Source organism: Tetrao urogallus (genome assembly GCF_951394365.1).
Source record: "Tetrao urogallus genome assembly, chromosome: 3".
In the NCBI taxonomy this organism is placed as follows: Eukaryota; Metazoa; Chordata; class Aves; order Galliformes; family Phasianidae; genus Tetrao; species Tetrao urogallus.
The window spans coordinates 71,744,252-71,764,027 of NC_136815.1; the positions used below are offsets into that span (position 1 = coordinate 71,744,252).

The 19,776-nt window shown below is 41.3% G+C and overlaps 1 protein-coding gene across 1 annotated transcript in view; it reads right to left on the reverse strand.

Moving 5' to 3' along the window:
• Positions 1–19,776, reverse strand: part of MYO10 (myosin X) — a gene marked incomplete at both ends in the record, with an annotated part of 150,740 nt that overhangs the window by 116,495 nt on the left and 14,469 nt on the right. Inside the window, one exon of the mRNA XM_079533292.1 lies at positions 4,992–5,090. Coding sequence (XP_079389418.1) covers positions 4,992–5,090 — 99 coding nt within the window. The remainder of the gene's footprint in view (positions 1–4,991; positions 5,091–19,776) is intronic.

The following is a 19,776-nucleotide window of genomic DNA, read 5'->3' on the forward strand; positions in this document are numbered from 1 at the left end:
TTATTTGAAGTGGAGGACATTGAGCAGTGCTGCCTTTGCTGACATAACACCACCCCGTGAAGGGCTTCTATGTAAAGCAAGTTCACAGAAAGCTGTTTGAACTGACAAAATCTCTAGCAGTGAAATCTGACATCTGTTTCTAAAGAACCTACACTTTTAGGATACTACAGCTCAGCTGCTTCTATTTATAACATGTTTGATTTAAAAGTTCCTCTCAGTCAACTAAGCAAGTATGCAATTAAGAGTTCCTAAATTTCAATGTCAGGCTCTACATGGTTTGCAGCAATTAGTTGAACTTTCACTTTCCATGTATGAATTTCTTCATAGCAGATTTTTTCTACACACACGATGTTGTAGATTTACAGTAAATTTCCACTGAAGAAAAGTGGTGTTATTTAGAATGTGTGCAGTGAGGTGCTACTCTGAGAAGTCCAAAAATTCTCTATCTTTGATGCAGCACTCCTTACACAAACCACAATTATTCCTCAAGCAAAGGGAATGGTGGTTATACATTTGTTGATGCTATTTTTCTACCTATTTGAATGTACAGAGGAAAAAATACTCCTAATTATGAGACAAAAAAGACATTCTTGGCATTAATGCCATACAACTTGAGAAAGTTCTCCTGATAGATTTCACATATCCCAAGCTGTCTGTATTTAATATCTACGCTTATCACTGGGGATAGTTTCAAGAGCATCTATACAGCAGGACAGTATAGTCCTTCTTCATATAAGGGTAAATGATAGGATTTCTATCTGTAATAAAGTTCATGTTATTTGAAAAAGGAAAAAAACTGGAAAGTTTTCTCCCCCCTTTAGAACCACTGAGGCTCTACTGAGCACATACATACAAGTCATCCAGACAAAGCAAGAAATAACAGCAGGGCTTTCAGCATTTTCTTTAACATTCACTTGAGTACCTTAAAAGCTCACATAGTTTCATTAAAAACTTACATGTTACGGCAACAAGGAAATGTCTGCTTTACTGTAAACACATCCTTAAAAAAGAAATCATTTTAACCCCCCCCAAAAGAAATAAGAAAACTACACACAAAGATTAAACAAGATCTGTAATGCCATCTTAAAAATATATACACACACGCAAGGAAAGATAGGGTTGTCTTTTGCTGTTGTTTTTATTTTTTATCTGGGTATTCATAGACTGCACTAACATACTTGAGGCATTCGCTGGCATGGCATTTCCAAAACTTGAAGCACTTTTTTCACCTTCATACACGTGAGTGGAACAAAAAATTTAAAAGACAAAACAACCATCCTGCCAAACAGCAAATTACTGCAGTAGTCTTCTCTTACAGAAAGCAAGAGATGCTTACAAAGTGAAAGATATTCATGCTATTCCACCAGCCCCATCAAATCACAGAGGATGATGGCAGCAGAAAACAGAATCACAGCAGTCTTTAACAATAATTAACAAATGAACCACTTAATGTGAACATGCAGATGCCACTAGAATAATTAGTCTTGCTCAATGAATAATTTTATTAGCATGTGATTATCAAGAACAGATCCAAAACCTGATATGCAACTTGTTACAGCTCTGAAGAGTATGGCATAATCTACACATCAGTATTCACATTCAGCAGCATTACTTACAACCAGCGCTCCTGCACAATGTGACTGAATGCCACAGGTTTTTTTGCTGCAACATTATTTCCACCATTCAGAGTAAAATGGATAGAAGAAATTAATCAGTAATGTATATTACTATGTTTTTTTCACATTATTTTTCAAACTAATGTGAGCAAACACCTGAAACTGAGCACAACTGGTAAACTTGCCTTCCAAGTCTCATTGCCCTGCCAAGTCTGCCTTGAGAATGCATGCAACATACTCAGCTGAAAGGTGAGCACTGCAAATCCTAACAGAAGTTACTCAGTAGGAGATTAACTACAGTGCTGTGCTTTGATAAGGTCGCAACACTTTCATCAGTTTGTCATTAGACTTGGCTACAACAGCTGCAGTTCTCAGAACAGTCTGGGAATCAAGGCACTGACCACACTTGAAAAACCACCATCCCCCCCATTGATGTCTCTTCCCTTACCCACCCTGCCTCCTTCTTCAAAATGAAATACAGTTTTGCAGAACATCATCAAGCCATTAGAGGTATTGTCAGGCATTACCTAAAGTATTCCTCTTATTTTCTACCTTTTGCAGTACGCAGTTAGCTAAGCAGCACAGGCAAGACATTCCAAAGGACGCCAGAAAGCAGCTGGATAAACAACATGAATTGGCACTGACACCAACCAACACATCTCCTTAGAGTGCACTTCTGAAAACATAAGTCTTGAAAAAGATTCAAATAATAAATGCAGTGAACTGCTGATCTGCCCTTTGCTGGAGCACAGTAAGCTCAGACCCACTGGTGACAGAGGTGTTACGCACTGATTCTGACAGCTGTTCTCTACATCCCAGCTGTTCCTCAGCACAGTGTAACACCTGCTCTTAAAACAAGCGGGACAAACTGAAAATGTTGGGTTTCTTTCATGTGATGTTTACAGCATTAGGCTTTTCTGAGGAAATGGAATCAGTTGGATTATGTAACAGTGGTGGTTTATGTCTTTCCAAATTACCTGAATTTTCAGCCTGCATTACAAACAATACACGTAATACATATATACAAGGCTGCCAGCAAGCAACTTTTCCACTCTCTGATGCCAATTCTAGCTCTGCCATTGCATGTTAGGGCACCAGAGTAAGCTGTTCATTTTAGAACTGAACCTGCAGTTCCTGTAAGTAGGTCTGCCAAGCTGAAAACACTTCTAAAAGCCAGGTTCTTCGCAGTCAGCTGAGACTACAAAACTCTGAAAAATTCCAGGTAGCCTCTCCTGAGCTTTTGTGTCACTCTTACTAGAGGCTGGATAGGATTTACCCTTAAATGAAATGCTCAGTGCTACACATGGCTTGGAGCATATGCTATTGTAACAACACAGATGGCAATCTTCCTACTCTGCAAACAACATACAACTGTGATGCTTTAACATGACAGACTCTTCTTTATTCCACTTTAAACAAATAACTGAGGAGATGGTCTCAGCATCAGCACTTCACTGGGCCTCAAATTTCAGCAGACCAAGTCAAGGGTAAATTATGAATACACAAATCCCCAAATCTGAAAAAGCAAACATACAATTTAACGTGCATCCTGCTGAAAACACACCAGTACAAACAGGGTCTTCTTGTTTTCTTCTAAGGAAGCTTTGCACCTAGTCACTCATCTTAGCCTAGTTTTGCGTGCAACCTCTCCTGTACCACACGCCTTTGAGTCACCAGTCCAGGACACCTGGTGACCTGAAGTAGGCTGTGCTGTTCTTTCAGTTTCCTACAGTGTGGCTTTCACTACTCGTCCATCCCACTCACACAAAAATGAGCATCTTAATTCAACACTTTCCAGTACTGCTACCAGTCAGGAATGCCTCTATCAACATCCATCTTTCGTTCACTTGATAGCATTGTGAATTACCTTCTTCATCTGCCCTCCTGCCTCAGCCAAAACACCCTTCAGATGTTTAATGTGACTAACAATCCTGTCTTCTTCACTCACCCCTTGAGAGCCAGTCTCTTCACCTCTCTGCCTCCCCACAGCTGTAGAGCATAATCACATTTTGCCACCAAAGGCATGACAAGACATGGGTGCTTGATTATAACCTTGTCTCTGCTACTCTGCACTTTCATTTTCTCTGTTTCAGACCCCATTAGTCTCATGTTTCTTACTGTCCTACACTGCCAGGGTAGAAGCAATTTAGCTTATATCTTGCCCATCAAAAAGCATTCAGCAATTCTGTCTGGTTCCTTTCCTGCTTGCAGAAAAACTTGAAAAAAAGAAAAAAAAATAAATAGAAAGGGTACCCTGACAGACATGCTTTTCCACCTTGTTCACTCAGAAAAAACATTACATGAAGACAGCAAGAAAAAAACATTACATGAAGACAGCAAGAAAAGGCAATGTTTTCCATCCTATTAAACTTCTATCAGCCTCATTCGTTACCTGAAGCTACCTCCATCCAGTGCAAATAAATATGGAAGCAAAACTGAGGAGGGTGAAAAAAAACACATCCCCCAAAAGTCAAAGACAGTATTCTCCTGATGCTGATGTTCATGTCAGTGTTAATGTTTATAACTAAATCTTAATGTAAAACTTAAATTCTACTGAAATTTTTTCAAGAAAGCCCTAAGAAGGGAAGTCTGATACACTGTGGCCTTGTGGAGTAGAATAAATAGATATATGAAGACAGCAAGTGAGGAAGCGGAGCACTTCCATGCTGTCAGCAACCAGTAGGGCTGGTTCTGCCTTCTTCAGGCTGAAGAGATGAAGAAAAAAAAAGACAGACAAAAAAAAATACGAGCTGTCCATTGACCTCTTTCTGCAGCTGGCAGCCAGGCCCTGCCAGTGATGTGCTCACCTAGCAGGCACACACCACCTGCAATTGCTGAGGTAACCTGAGCAAACAGGATGGAGCTGCTGGATCCATTCCCATTTCTCTAGAAAGACAGGAGCCATGAGTACTTGGCAGGCAGAAAGCAGTTAAAACAAAACAAAAGGTACTGAGCAGAGGAATGGTCTCCTTCCCTCACGATTTCTCACGTGGTAAGGATTGGCAGAGTTGCACAAAACGTGCTGCCCTGATGTTACTGCAGGAGGTCTGCCTCACTTTTCCCACTGTACCTTGGCATGATGATGCTTCTCTCTGTGAAGATGCACAGCCCTGGAAAGGTCACCCAAGGCCAGCACATTAAGAAACCAATGATCTGTGCTGAGAAAGGCTCACAAACTGGCAGCCCTCCTTCAGTTTCGTTAGACACGTTTACACCAGCGAACCAGATATACAATGGAAAGAGCTCTTAAAACCAAAGTTCCAAGTTCAAGTCATTCACAAACCTTAAATTTCATGTTCCCCTATGTCCTCACCATTAAGGAGAACAGTTTCTCTTCCAAAAAGTGGTAAAAGCAAACATGAACAATGCCCATACCTGGCCATAGTCTGTCCTGAACACGATGACTCCTTCCGCACAGGAATGAACAGTACTTGGATAATGCTGATTATTTTCTCGCAACCAGACTCGAGACCCCTAAAATAAAACAAAATAAAGTTACAATGGCATAACTGAAAACCGGAGAAAGAATTTCACTCGGCATTTTTTCTTCGGAAATACTTACCAAATAAAAGGAGAACATGTAAGAATAAAATCTAAATAAGCAAGCGAGAGAAAGTAATCTTTCAGTAAGTACTTGTCATCTTCTACTGAAACAGTAAGCACAGGAGAACTACACTGAAGTACTTTTGTTTGTTTGCTTTTTCAAACAGAAGTGCCTAAATGCCAGCATGAACAGCAGGAGCTCATTCAGTGAGTTATGGCCACGTGCTTCATGTTAGCACACGTAAAATGACAAAGCAGGGTTTAAATTTACACTCACTGTTTAAAAGATGCTCCTCTAAGCCAGCAAGCTCGCTACCTGCTTATTTTCAACCTCTGTTAGGATCACAGCACTTCACCTCTATCACCTTTCATATTGTCTCTCAACTCTTTGCTCTTTATCCTGCCCTGCTCTGATGGCTGCACAAGAACTCAGGATTTCATAAAATCACCAACAAGTAAAGCTACAGAGAAATAGTATTTGGTTTTTAGATCCAAAGAGGCAACACAGATACAATCAGCAAGCCACCAAAGTCAAGACAGGGCAGGCACAAACTACTTTAGTTTTTAAACCAGCTATCTACAACCCTCAAGGAGAAACACCCAAAGCTATTCAGCTGCAACACCCCAGTGGTATGAACCTCAAATCCAGACTGTACACCTGTTCTCTGCACAGACACAGCAGGCTCCATATCAGAAACACAGTATTTTAGGGTTTATATGTAGAGAGAAGGTTTTGTGTCTCCTCCCCACCAGAACAGACAAATTCTCTCCAGAGAATTTGAAGAAAAGGGGCAAAGGTGTGATAGAGGTGGGCTAGGATGTACCCTGATAATCAGAAGGTTGAGACTTAGTCTGTATGATCATTATCAAAAAACAAACAACAATTCTAATAATTAATCTTGCATGTCAACCTCCAAAGATCATCTTTACCTGAATTTGATTTAGATTTTAATTAGAACTAGATTTAAGCCTTTTAAAAGCTGTTATGAGTGCAAATTCTTAATGAACAATTAAGACAAGCATAGTTTATTTCTGTTACATGGCTCATGTAACTCATACCACAGAGTTCAGCCACATTACAAGCTGTATACACTTAACATTGAATAAATATCATTCTTGTTTCCATGCTGGGAGAACATCAGCACTGAGAAACAGTAATGCTCACAAAGAATACAAAAACTTTTGCTGCTGGGTTTCTCTGAACGGCAAGAGCTCAGTCACACAGAAAATCAAATAAGAGCATCTGTGATATCTCCTCCCACTCCATCTTTTGTCAAACTGTGTTTGTTTGCCATTTTACTTCCAAAACTTTGAGCCAGATGGTTTGCAGGTTTATAGCAAGACTGAGGCACTCAAGGGCACCTTCCCCAGTGCCCTCAGTGTACGCTCAGTCAGGCACAGGAGCCCGAGGGCCAGCAAGCATCTTGCTCTGTAGGGAGGGTTTGCTCTCTGGCCTCCCTGGCTCCTTCCTGGCAAAGCCAATGAACAGAAATGTCCTATGTGTACCTCAGGAGTGGTGAACAGGCTAACCAGGGAGGTGGTGGAGTCACTGTCTGTAAAGGTATTTCAGAGATACATGGATGTGGTACTTAGGGACATGTTTTAGTGGTGGCCTTGTAGCATGAGGTGATGGTTGGACCCTCTGATCTTCCAGGTCTTTTCCAACCTAAATGATTCTGTGATCTTCAGCACCAAGCAGCATCTACCACAGCCTGCCAGGGCAGAGAGCAAAAGGTTCTTCTCTCGTGCTAACTTGGCTAAACCACCAAAGCATCCCTAGCAGTGCCATCTCCATGTCCTCAGCCCCATTGTTTCACCCACACATACATCAGTAACACCCACAGTAACACTCCTGAGGCAGCACAGCCAAGGGGACTTGGCCCTGGCCTCCCACCTCCCAGAGGAAAGTTTCAGCAGCTTGCTGCAGGGCTTCCAGCATTCCTACCAGTCTGTCTTCACCTCTGAATTTGACCCATCTAAATACACAAATATGCCACAACAATCCTATTTGTCCAAAAGCGCTTCAGGACAACCAATATTCCATTTTTCAGCTGGTTTATTATTTGCAAATTCTCTGAGCTCAAGTAACATGAAGTTTATGCTTTCAAGGGCAATGAAAAAGCTTATAAACATTAAACCACAACAATATTTGCCAAAACCTCAGCATTCAAAATAGCCCCTCATAAGGAGGACAGTGTTTTCTATAGTGAAATTAAATAATGAATTCTGCAATTTTCTGGCTCTGAAGCCAACAGAGAGGCCTGAACAGAAGCATTCAGTTGGCTGGCCTATCCCTAAAATAAGCAAGCATGGAACAGTTTGATTTAAACAAATGTACATTGTTAGGGGTCAATGGCCACTATTCAGAGAGGCTGGAACAATGCAGTTTGCGGAGCCTGGGGCATCTGAAATGCAAATACAACCTGTGCTGTGGTGAGGTAGCTCAACAATAAAACGTCTATGCGTTTCAGGATGGATTGTGGGACCTCCCAGTCTGGGAGACGGAAAATTAAGGTCTTGGCAAAAGATCTAGCAGGAAGTTACAGTCGCCTTCCATGCCCAGTTAGCTCCGCAACTGCACTACAGTCCCTCAGAAGCACGTTTGCTGCAGGCAAGTGACAATCTTGAGAACAAAATCCTCATTACTTGTTAATTTACAGACAAGACTTAGCATTTAACAGTCTTCAGATCTAAAAAAAAATATTCCAACTTTGATCACAGAATTCAGATGCACTTTCATTTCACAATTCCTGACCAAGCGCAAGAGATAAGTGGCTTGAAACGCCTGCTATCTCCTGCAGCGTCTTCTAGGAAGGTGTCAACACCTCTGAAACATGTCTGCATCTTCACTTTGACTTTACTTCAAAAAGCAAATAATAAAAAAGGATTCAGTGAAATAAAGTTCTGAGACTTCTCAGAACCAGAGGCCTGGAAGCGAGGAATGACTTCCAAGCCAGAACTTCTTCTGAACCCACTGGAGATGCAGCCAATGAGCCGTGCAATAGCCACAAAACTATGAACAACAAATGAACAACAGCCACAAAACTGCTGTAAGTGCATAGGTATAGTGTGTATATACATACGGATGAACAAGGATATATTGCCTAATAACTGTTCTCATCCAAGACAAAATGCTACTCACTCACATATTGTATTGTAAAATTCAGTTCTCCCATCAAAGCAATTGAATTCAAAGTAGCCAAAACTGCCTTAAAATAAGAAGAACGAATATAAGTTATTGTCACATCTCCATTCAAAAAGTATTTGCTATTAAGCTGTGACAAAGCAAAGGGAACAACAGTCAATACCTATTTAGAGAACCCTTCATTTATGCACTACAGTAGGTTGGCTCCAAACCTAAATTCTAAGGAGGAAGAGATGTTATTAACTAGGGCAAGCTAGACATTGTTTTTTAATGTGGTCTTGGTTATCTTCCACAAGCTAGACATTTATCTTCATTCTTCCTGTTTACAAATACATAAACCAATCACTAGGAGGGCCACAGCAAGAAGGAAAAAAAAGCTATCTTGACAAAAATATAACCTTACTAATTTGGTATTAATGAACTCTGTTACTTCTGAAAATTTGCCCTTCATTGCACCCAAAAATCCTAATATGCTCAGTGCATGCCCGGCTAGACTATTCACTGGCAAACTCAAAGTTCACTGTAAGTAGGATCTCTCTTACTGACCTTAACTCATGAGGCATTCAGCCTCCCAAACAGAAAACCCAGAGAAACAAACATGGCCTTTTGTCCAGCATATTAATGTGTAATTCAGAATACTGCTCTGGATCTAGGTCCCCTTCTCTGCAGTGTCCATGTTTCCCAGTTCAGGCTTTTCAGGCTCACCAAAAAAAAAAGATTCCCCAGCACTGGATTTCAGGAGTGGCTGAAGTACCAGAATTATTACTAAAGTCTGTGCACTCTGCTGCCACACACCCTGAGAGACAGAAATAAATGAATATTTCAAAAGTCACTTTAAGTTAACTAATGAGTTCTCTCTCTCTCCAGACATTCTGCGTCCCACTATGGAGTGCAGTAAAACCATCATTTTTCCTCAGGAAAGGCAGAAGAAGTGATGGAGAAGGACTACTGAAATCCTGTCTCTGCAGAGAATGAGTGAAAGCACACTTCTGGAATGTATTTGAGCATTTAATCTAATCCCGTGTCTCAACTACCCAAAATGACTACACACTAAAATCTTAGTAAATACTGAATCTGGCTGAATGCAATAAAATTCATTTTTAGAAGGCAGTAAGTGTAATTTCCTCAGAGAGAAGAGGAATAAATTACCAACACCTTCCTGTCAATGAATTTGGCTCTGCCTCCTAGGCCATACTGCTGTGCTTTACTGTTTTAAAGCAGAACAAAGCCACAAAGAAGTTTCCAGGGGATATAAGGTCAGTGTAGGACAGTTTCGTGCAGAACAAAATCTCCTGAAAGCTTGGTGTTTCTGTTGCCTCTCCACCCCCACAACAGATCAAAGCAGCAGCTCCAGCTCCTGAGGTCTGGGCAGCAGCTGTTGATTAACCTTGAACAGAATCCATCTCCTTCTGTTGCAGTAACTGGAGACAGTGCAACACCAGCAATAGAGTGCCACTTTAAAAGTAACTGGATTAAAACAGATATTATTACTGTTACTGACTTGACAACAAACTGAAATACATTGTTACCATCCCCAGGCCTTCAAATCGCCATCACTTCCTGCATGATGACCACTTTAGACAAAAAAGCTTTAAACAAACAAACAAAACACAACAACATACAGTTTCCAGCTATTCTCCACACAGACAGAGCAGAGATGAACCTTCATACATGCAGGTGGACAGGCATGCTTCATCCCACCTTCTGCTGCTTAGCTTGAATAAGCAACACCACTAGATGAAAAGCCAAATAGCAACTAAGTTCATTCACAAAGCTCTGAAGATGTGGTTGTCAGCTCCCGAGGATGACAAGTAGGAAACAGTAGCGCTATCATAGCAGAAGAAAATCCAGCATCGAGATTTTGGGAAGAGGGGAACACGTACAGCAACTTTTGTCTAGCAGACATGCAGTTTCAAGTCCCTCTGTAAATCCTCAGCAGAACAGATGGCCCTGAGCACAACAGTGCCTCCAGTACTCTGCACTGCATCTTAGCTTGGGAGGGGGGAGAAAGTGAGCTGTTAGAACTCAATAAGGAAGATAAGTCATTCAGAAGGATGAGAAATGAACTAGAAGAGGAGGCAGTTGTTGGTGACCAGAGGGGAGATGTAAGCAACATAGAAGAAAAGAGCTTGGGGCCATCCTAAATTTTTCTATCACCATTCACAGTGGAACAGGAGGCAGTAACAGCCAGGCAAATGACAGACTTCCCAGGATACACATCACTGTCTTAAGAAGAAGTAGTATATGTAATTTGCTTTCCATTATTTGGTTCCTAAACATGAAATATATAATATCCTCACAATAACATTAAAATTAATCTTAAGAAGTCTGGACAACAGCTGGTAAATGAGACTGTGCTGCTGGGTCTGTTCAGCCACACCTCCTAAGCACCATGTCACCCTTGCCTTTCAAAGTCCCACCCAGCTGGCTGAACTCAGGCTTGGGAGAAAATCCCAGCAAGGCCTCAGCTATCAGTGGTTGGCAGATCTGGGCTGCCCCAAGCTCTGTAGACAGAACTCAGGTCCTCCACCCCCTGGCTGCAATTCCCAGTAACATTCACCTGAGCTCACCACTCACTCGACCCTACCTGTATTCGCTATAATATATCAGAGGCAATGTTCTGAATCTAGGAGAAATATCTTTTCACCACATCGAGTCCAACAGCTTAGATCACCCTACAGCCTAGTTGACTCCATGTACATGTGATGAGTGAAAAATAAGCATTTGCCCTGTCTACACCCAGCTAGGAAAATGTGGTTTTCTGGACTGCATCAACTGGCTTCAGTGATTTGGCAGCAGCAGAGCTGAGGCTGATTTTGGAAACCCAGGTGGATGTTATCAAACCAAGACAACGAGAAGTCCAGCATGGTTTATGAAACACCTGGAGGTGACTGGGAACCAGTGCTACAAATTCAGGATGTAAGCACCCTTAAAATTCTTAAAAAATAATTAATTAAAAAGGAATCTTAAAATCTGTGCACATCTCTACATACAGAGCCCAACTGTTGTGCCAGGCTTTCACGAGCAGGCTTAGAATACAGGATGATCCCTCATTAGAGCAACACATGAACATCTCAAGGAAGGGCAGCCCTGCACTCCTCCATGTTCTTCCTCCTCATCTTCTGCACTCCAGGCAAGCATAGAAAAAGCAGATCCTGCCCCTGAAGCCTACAACTGCAAGGCTCATGTTAGCTGCTTCCCACACTAATTTGTATGCTGCAAACCACAACAATCACTGAGCAACTGCAAATCACCTGTCTGGAGATCACCTGATGAAAACACAACCAATTAAGCAAAAAATAATGGCATATGTTATTATTAAAAGGCAGAGCACAGGCATATTCCCAAGCATCAAAACAGAAACATGCATATAGCAGCCAGCTACTCAGGCTTTGGGGATGAAGCCATGTGCGGAGGGTACACACCAGGGAGCTCACAGTGTTGAGGGTCAGTGCTGTACCAGTGAGCATCAGCCATACCAAGTCGGCTTTTCACATGCAGGAAGCTTCATGGAAGACACCTCACAACACTTTGCTGAAGGACAATCAAAGCAGTACGTCTCTTCCTTCTTCAGAGGTAACTCAGGAAGATGCTTGTGCTTTTTATGGCACATGATACTGAGCACCTTTTGCCCTCCAACTTCTAGAAGTTCATTGCTGTACAGCAAAAAAGATGTTTTCTAATTACAGACAACAGCTTTCTAATTAAATCCTCCTAAGTAGCATGTGCTACGATAGTTCTACAAAGAAAGGTACAAGAGTGTTTGCTGGAGTGTTATGGGAACTTCAAGTAACAGGACAGAAGCAAGCACCTGTCACAGCAGTCAGGGTATACGTTATCATAGTATCACAGAATCATAGAGGTTAGAAGGGACTTCTGGAGATCCCAATCTCCTATCAAAGCAGGTTCCCTAGAGTAAGTTATACAAGAAAGCATCCGGGTGGGTTCTCCAGAGGATACTCCACAAGTGCTGTGGGCAGCCTGTTACAGCACTTTGCCACTCTCAAAGTAAAGAAGTTTTTCCTCAAGTTCAGACAGAACTTTCTTTTCTGTGCTCTAGTTTGTGCCCATTGCTCCCTGTACTCTCCTTTGGCACCACCAAAAAGAACCTGGCCCCACTCACTTGACTCTTTATAAGCACTGTTAAGATCCCCTCTCAGCCTTCTGCAGACTAAACAGCTCCATGCTTCTCAACTTTTCCTCACTGACATCCTTGGCATATGGTGTTATAGACTTACCCAGATCAGGCAGAAGAACTATCTGTCGGTAGCTGCTCTGACCATGGCCTCCCTCTCCAGTGATTACTAAGACTCTTCCTTTTTTCCCAAGTGAGAAACTCAAGGAGAGACTCAACCATGAAGTGAGATGTGAGTTATATATGGCTTGATTGCACTTCAATGTGCAAGAACCCCTCACTCCTCTGAAACATAAAGACAATATCTTAAATTGTAGAGGATAAAAACCTATATTCTAATTCAACTTCCAAATAACTTTTAAATAGGATAGAAATATGCCCTCATCTACCAACCCTGAAACAAAGAGCAAAATGTCACTAAATATGAACTAGCCACTCACAAGTTACTTCTCAAACTACCTGAATGTCCTTATTAAAAAAAAATCAATCGCAAGAGGCATTTGAAAACAACTATTTTGGTGATAGGTGAAAACACCCAATGAAGAAGCAAAACAGGGATCTCTGGGGACGGGGAGGATTAGGATGCAGAAGAGGAGAAGAAACCAAACCTAAGTACATTCTCCCATTCAGTTATTCAATGGTTTAAGCCCAAAAACCAGAGCTAACCCCAGCATTGTTAGAGGTTATGTGGCACCAAAGCATGCTGTTAGTACTTCATATGCGTGTGAACAAACATAGAAAATGAAGCTTAGCAGAAACCCTGGGATTCTATACTAAAGGAACATTCAGCAACAACATGTATATTTTAGATAAAGTTAGCCATTAAGTTCAAATAAATATACTGATCCTGCAAGAGCATTGAAGTTTTGCATTTTATCAGCTCCTCTCAGAGGTGAGATGATGCTTTGGGAAGCTTTCCACTGCAGTGCCTCACCCATGCTGATGAATACCAATGGCATGCAGTAGTTGCAAGGTAAAAAGGCAGCCTGAAACACTGCATTCATTATATCCAGCCCCTCAAGGTCACAGCCCCCTGAAAAGCAATCTCCAGCTTTTGCTTAGTCCACTCATTCACTCTGACCAGATATGTTTCCTTCCAGTAATCCTACTGTTATTAGCATGTGCTTTGATTTTTCTGCAGTTGTGACAATACAAAATAAAGCATCTACAGAGCAAGGCATTTTTTCCTTCTTCAATTTTCGTAGAAATTACATTTAAGAAAAATTTACTCCTTTTTAGTTTTTTCACTAGTAAGCTGCCAGAAGGGAACAGCTTTCCAAAATAAACAAACCACAACAACAACAAAAAACACCGAACAGAAAAGGAGCAGGTATTTGTATCAATGCACAGAAATTCCACAACCCTTCTGCTGTCATTGATACTTTCACACTGCATGTTGGCATGAACTTCATAATGCCGTAGCACTTCCCATCTCGCATCTATAGAGAAACCCCCAAGGCAGGATATATCTGAAAGCAGCCCACAGATTTCCTGGGATGTACACCACCACACCTTCCCTTTTGGCTCAGAGCATCTTTTCAAAGCAGCTACAAATCTGCACTTCAGCTTTCATTTCCTCACTTGCAGGCACACCTAGAGATTTGACGCATTCACGTTCCTCATCCTTTTCCATTTTATTTTATTTTTAAAAGCAGGAATGAATGTTTCCTGCATCACTCTGGTGCTGATTGTAATTTTTTGATGCATGTTTACACAAGCTGGTAGCTGTTAAAAGAAAAAAACATCTACTCCAACCTAGTATAAAAAACATCAACAAAGACCAGTTGTTTCTGCAGTTTAACATGTATGTGTTGCTTCATTTTGCAGGCTGATGGAAGATTTAATCTGAAACTAAACTACAAAGCAATTAGGAGATATTAACCAAACAGAAGCAATTTGAAGCATTAACACCTGGCAAAATGAGCCTTTATCCTGAGATGAACAATGAGTCAAGCAAATGTATCTGGGCTGAGACTGCTATAGACTGGTATTTCTTAAGTGCAAATGCATAACAGAAATTGGGCTGAACAGCTGAGCACCTCGTAGACTGAAAAGGACTTTCTTGGCCAAAGGACTAATTACATTTTACTTGTTCCAGAGCTGCATCATCCAGACTCCTCACACCAAAGCTGTCCCTGGAGCTCAACAAGAAATGGAACATCCCTGCAGTAGAGATTTTTCCCTGCTTCTGGATCAGGCTAAAAATCAGAGCACATTGTCTCCTATGCGACCAACTTAGGCCTTGACACTAACCTCACTGTTTTGGTCTAATTCCAGGGAGAAGATCCTGTTTCTTTCACATGAGGACCTACCACTGTGGACAGGCATTCACACCACCCCCAGTCTGGCAGTGCCCACAGAGCAAAGCTGCACTGCAAAGCTGCACTGCCTGGATTAGAGGGATAGACATGAGACCAGAGAAAGACATGGCAAGAGTGCAGCTGCTTTTAGACAGAAATATTCAAAAGGAAACTCCAACAGATGTCAAGGCTGGTGAAAATAAAGCAGTGACAGCTGAGACCTCAGGATGTGAAATGTACTTGCACGCGAAGTCCAAAGATCTTTGTGGAGAGCTGAGTATGCACTGACATGCAGAGGTTGTGCTCCTGGGGAGAACGTGCCCAGAAGCAGGCATTTCTTTCCACTATGGCCACCTCATCTTCTAGACACTCTATTTTAGAAGAGTATCTAATGCCTTGGACTACCACAGGCCCCTATTAGGCAACAGACAGGCAACCACAGAATCAAAGCATATCCTGAATTAGAAGGGACCCATAAGGATCACTGAGTCCAACTCCCAGCCCCAAATAGCACCACACAAAATTCAAACCCTATACCTGAGAGCACTGTCCAAATGCTCCTCCACAGCACTTGGTGCTGTGCCCACTGCTCTCTGGTGAGGAATTTCTCCTTGACACCCAGCTGCCCCCTCTGTGCTGTTCCCTCAGCCCTGTTGCTGTCACACAGAGCAGAGCTCAGCCCTGCCGCTCCGCTCCCCGTGAGGAGCTACAGCTGCCATCAGGACTCCCCTCAGCTCCTCTGCTCTGTGCTAAGCAAATCAGAGGACTCAGCTGCTCCTCACACACCTTGCTCTCTAGGACTCTTCCCCATCCTCACAGCCCTCCTTTGGACACTCTCTACAGCTTGATGTGCTTCCTACATTGTGGCACCCAACCCGCACGCAGTGCTGGAGGTGAGGCTGCACAGCACATTGCAGAGGGGACAGCCGCTGCCCCTGCCCTGCTGGCAGTGCTGGGCCTGGTGCACCCCAGGTATGGTTGGCTCTCTGGGCTGCCAGGGCACGCTGCTGCCTCAGAATCAATTTGCTGCCAACTAGAATCCCCAGATCCCTTTCCATGAGGGCAACATACATACAACATGCAACAACTTCAAGTCTGACAAAGACAAGCTTTTGTCCTGTTAGGGAATTGCCCCAGTAGGCTTACATAGCTCAGTTCCTCACACACTGCCCAAAAGGCCAGTTGGAATCCACAATGCAACAACCCTCACAGCAGACTTTCACAAATCACACTGGTTGTCCCTGGAGCCCAGAGAACTGAGATTTTTCCACTAGCTACCACTGAAAGTCTACGTAGTCCAGAGTGTCAACTTTTCACATAGCAATGTATTTTAGTTGGCGATGAATTAAGCCTGTCAATTCCTTCGTAAGAGTCAACCCAGACGATTCCACAAACATCCAGCTCCGACAGTAGGCTGCAGTTCCCTGGTTTGTGAAACCTGGGAGGACTTTATAAACTTGCCACAACAGGGATGTTGCTTAAAGTTATTTATAAATAAGGTGACCGCACAGTAAACTTCAGTCAAATTAGCTGGTTACCTAAATTAAAATGCAAGTGTAATACTCAAAATGCAGTATTGGTGATTCTCGACAGCCCACATAAGTGCCTTCTCTTAAAAAAAGGCACTTTAAGGTGTATGGACCTTATAGTACCGAAATGCCTGCACAAGCTCAAACTGGGAAATTTCCACAGCTGCCTGACACAGTGCTATTAAAACATATTTCACCTTACATACTTACAATCAGATTTTTATGGCACTAAAGAATACAAGTCTAAAACAAATATAAATTTCTGCCTTTGCATAAACACTGCCAATATCTTTCGCTATTTTTCATACTAGTAATAAATTCATTCTCATTGCTTACAGTTATTACAACTATAAGTCAACAGAATAGCCATTTGTTTGTTTGTTTGTTTGTTTGTTTCAATAGATTAGGTAAAGTTATGTAAAATGGAATTATCTAAGTATGAAAAACAACTTTTCCATAAATGATGAAGTGTGCAACTGTGAAAGGAGGAAAAGTGTGTGGGTAAATCACTGTAGAATAGAACAGGATTGAAGAAATTCTCTTTCATCAGATGAGCACGTGCAGAATTTCAGCTGATGTGATTGGGACGCACACCTGCAAGTAAGTGCTTCTTAAACCCAGACCTCATTTTGGAAAAATGCTCCAGCCTGGTTACCCGGTGAGATGCCTGTTCATACCGGACAGCAGTGCCATTAAAAAAAAAAAAATAAAACCTCTTGAAGCATGATACTAATTAATTACTCAGATTGCTTTAGTCAAAAATGTATTTTTATTCTTAAAAAAAACAAACAACAACAACAACAACAAAAAAAAACAGCCTGTTATTAATCTCAGAGCAGAACACCATCTTGTTCATTATTACCAGAAAATCCAACCCCGCATGGCAGTTCTGCTCAATCTGAAGCCCCTGCAGTGTTGCTCAATGCTTTGACAACAGGAATCAGGAAAAGCTACTTCCACTTTACTGCAAATAAATGTTGCAGTAGCAGTGTTGTTCCTCCCCTGTCAGATCCATATTACCTTCTTTCATATTTCTGGCCAATCAGAAATATTTGGCTTCAAACACAACCACTTTGCTTTACAAAGAAGTCATAAGTAATATGAAATGGAAGAAGAACTTTATGCTTACAGCACATGCTGCCTTTAGCCCCATAATCAGCATATAAAATACACTGTTCTACAGGGAGGAAGATTTCCTCATCTATAAGGAAATAAATTTTGAGACTTTGGAGTTCTACACAAGTTTCACACACGGCATCAGAAAATACTACAATACAAACAAGGTCTATACGCTTGCTCCTTCACCAAGGAAGATAACAAGCACTTGACCACTTCAGGAGGTAGATCAGGCTTTATTTGCAAAGCCGAAGAGCAGATACTCAGAACTGCATTTGTCAGAAACAGTAAAACCATTCATATTTAGAAATTTCTAAGAGCTACTGTTTCTTCAAAGAGCAATGGTGCTGGTCACGTTCGCAATACTGCTACTTACTCCCACAGCAGCATGAGGGCCAGCACCTCATGCACCATATCTCCGTCCCAAAGGAGCTTAAAACCAGAGGCTGGAAATGGAAAATCCTGCAGCTGTCTTATGCAACGAGAGAACCATGGTGAAAACAGATTCATTAACTTGTTGAAGGCTGTAAGACTTGGAGAGAGCCTGCAGTGAAACTACCCAAATCCCATGATAGCATTCACATGACATCACCTTCCCTCTTACTCACAGGCTGACTGCTCTTCCTACAGCTTCCCTGTCATTTCAGGTATCAACTTGTCCCTCTTTTCAAGAAGTGACTGTATTTTCATCATTCTACCTACTCGTGCACATGACAAACACAGCTAAACTTTGACAGAGCATTTATCACTTAGTTGAGATCTGTTAAACAAAGTGCCTACAAAATATTGTTTGGGTCACATTTTAAGCTCCCTTTCATCTCTGGATAGCCAACAGCATGTTCATGCACAAATATGACCATCAGAACTTCTGTCTATATTATCATGACAGTATGTGTGTATCTGAAGTTTTCTTCTAGGAGTTAAATTTCCACACATGTTCACATAAGAAAGCTTCTATTTGTAGACAGAATCTGTACCTATATATAAAAGCATGCAGACATACATGCTTAGTTTGAATTCCTTAAGATCACATTGGGACTCATTCCATAAATGCACCTGATTTTCAGAGGTAATATGCAAATTCAGCCAACTTTTTGTTTGTCTGGTTCCTTAACACATGTATTATCTGAGGGATAGACCTGGACAATATTTTTTTTTTTTTTTTTTTTTTTTTTTTTTTTTTTTTAAGATTATTTCTATTAATGTGTCCATAAACTAAATATGTGATTACATCCACTGGTCCTTCTGCCACAAAATGAAATTTTTAGAAACTGTTTTTTTTTTTTTTTTTTTTCCCAGCAAACTCAGTCTCTAATATTCAATAAAGAGCACAAGCAGCTAATGATTCATTCTAACAGCATACACATTCACACCCTCTATTCTTGAGACAGATGTGTGAATAACACAGCCAATACTACACCACAGACGTTGAACATGCCCTATAAAACTTAATTATTACTTCTACTGTACACAATAATGAACAATGTATAATAAATATAACATCACTTCTTCCTACTCATTTCAAGGAGAGGGCAACATCCAACATCCTCTTCCTCTTCAAACAAGTTTTCCACACAATGTCTCTAAGTTAAGGTTACTCTTTTTCTACTAACAGCAGCTTTCATTATACCATCTGGTGCCTGAAATACACAGGATGGCATGTAATTACCCTTACCCACAACTAACAAATCAATTTCTTCAACCGAGTTACAAAATACAGAAGACACCTCTCCCTCTACTCCTGACTCTGTATACTGCTCCACTTCCTTTCTGCTAAATTAAAAAAAGCATTATTGAAACTAAGTCTTCCATGAGCCAATACGGTATCAACATTTTTCACTGCTTTAAAGCCAATCATTTCTTAAGGCTAGCTTCCTAAAATGCTAAAAAAAAAAAAAAAAAAAAAAAAAAAAAAAAAAAAAAAAAAGAAAATCTCGTATTGAGCTTTAGAGTCAATGCTGACAATCTCCACTACAGTGGAGTAGTAGCCATTCTTCCCTCAATATGCACCTTGCAGAACACCAGTAAACCAGTAAGGAGGTGGCTTAATAATTTAGTCAAAAGGAAATGAGTTTGAGGAAAAAAAAAAAAAAAACATCAAAAAACAAAACTCTCATTCTAGCTTTCCAGGAATATGCCTGCAATAAGAGAAGTTCTACAGTCAGCATACAAATCAATAATATTGACATGGGTTAAAAAATGGCAGTAAGTTAGACAAGTCATTTGCTAACAAAGCCACATCTGTACAGGGAAAACAGAGAGCCAATTGTGATGGAGACTTCCTGTCCTAATTCTTGATGGTATGAACATGGCAGCAGAACCACATCAGTTCTCCTGATTAGAAGAGTCAAAGCAGCAGGCACTATGTGGGGCTACACATTCCATTATCAGC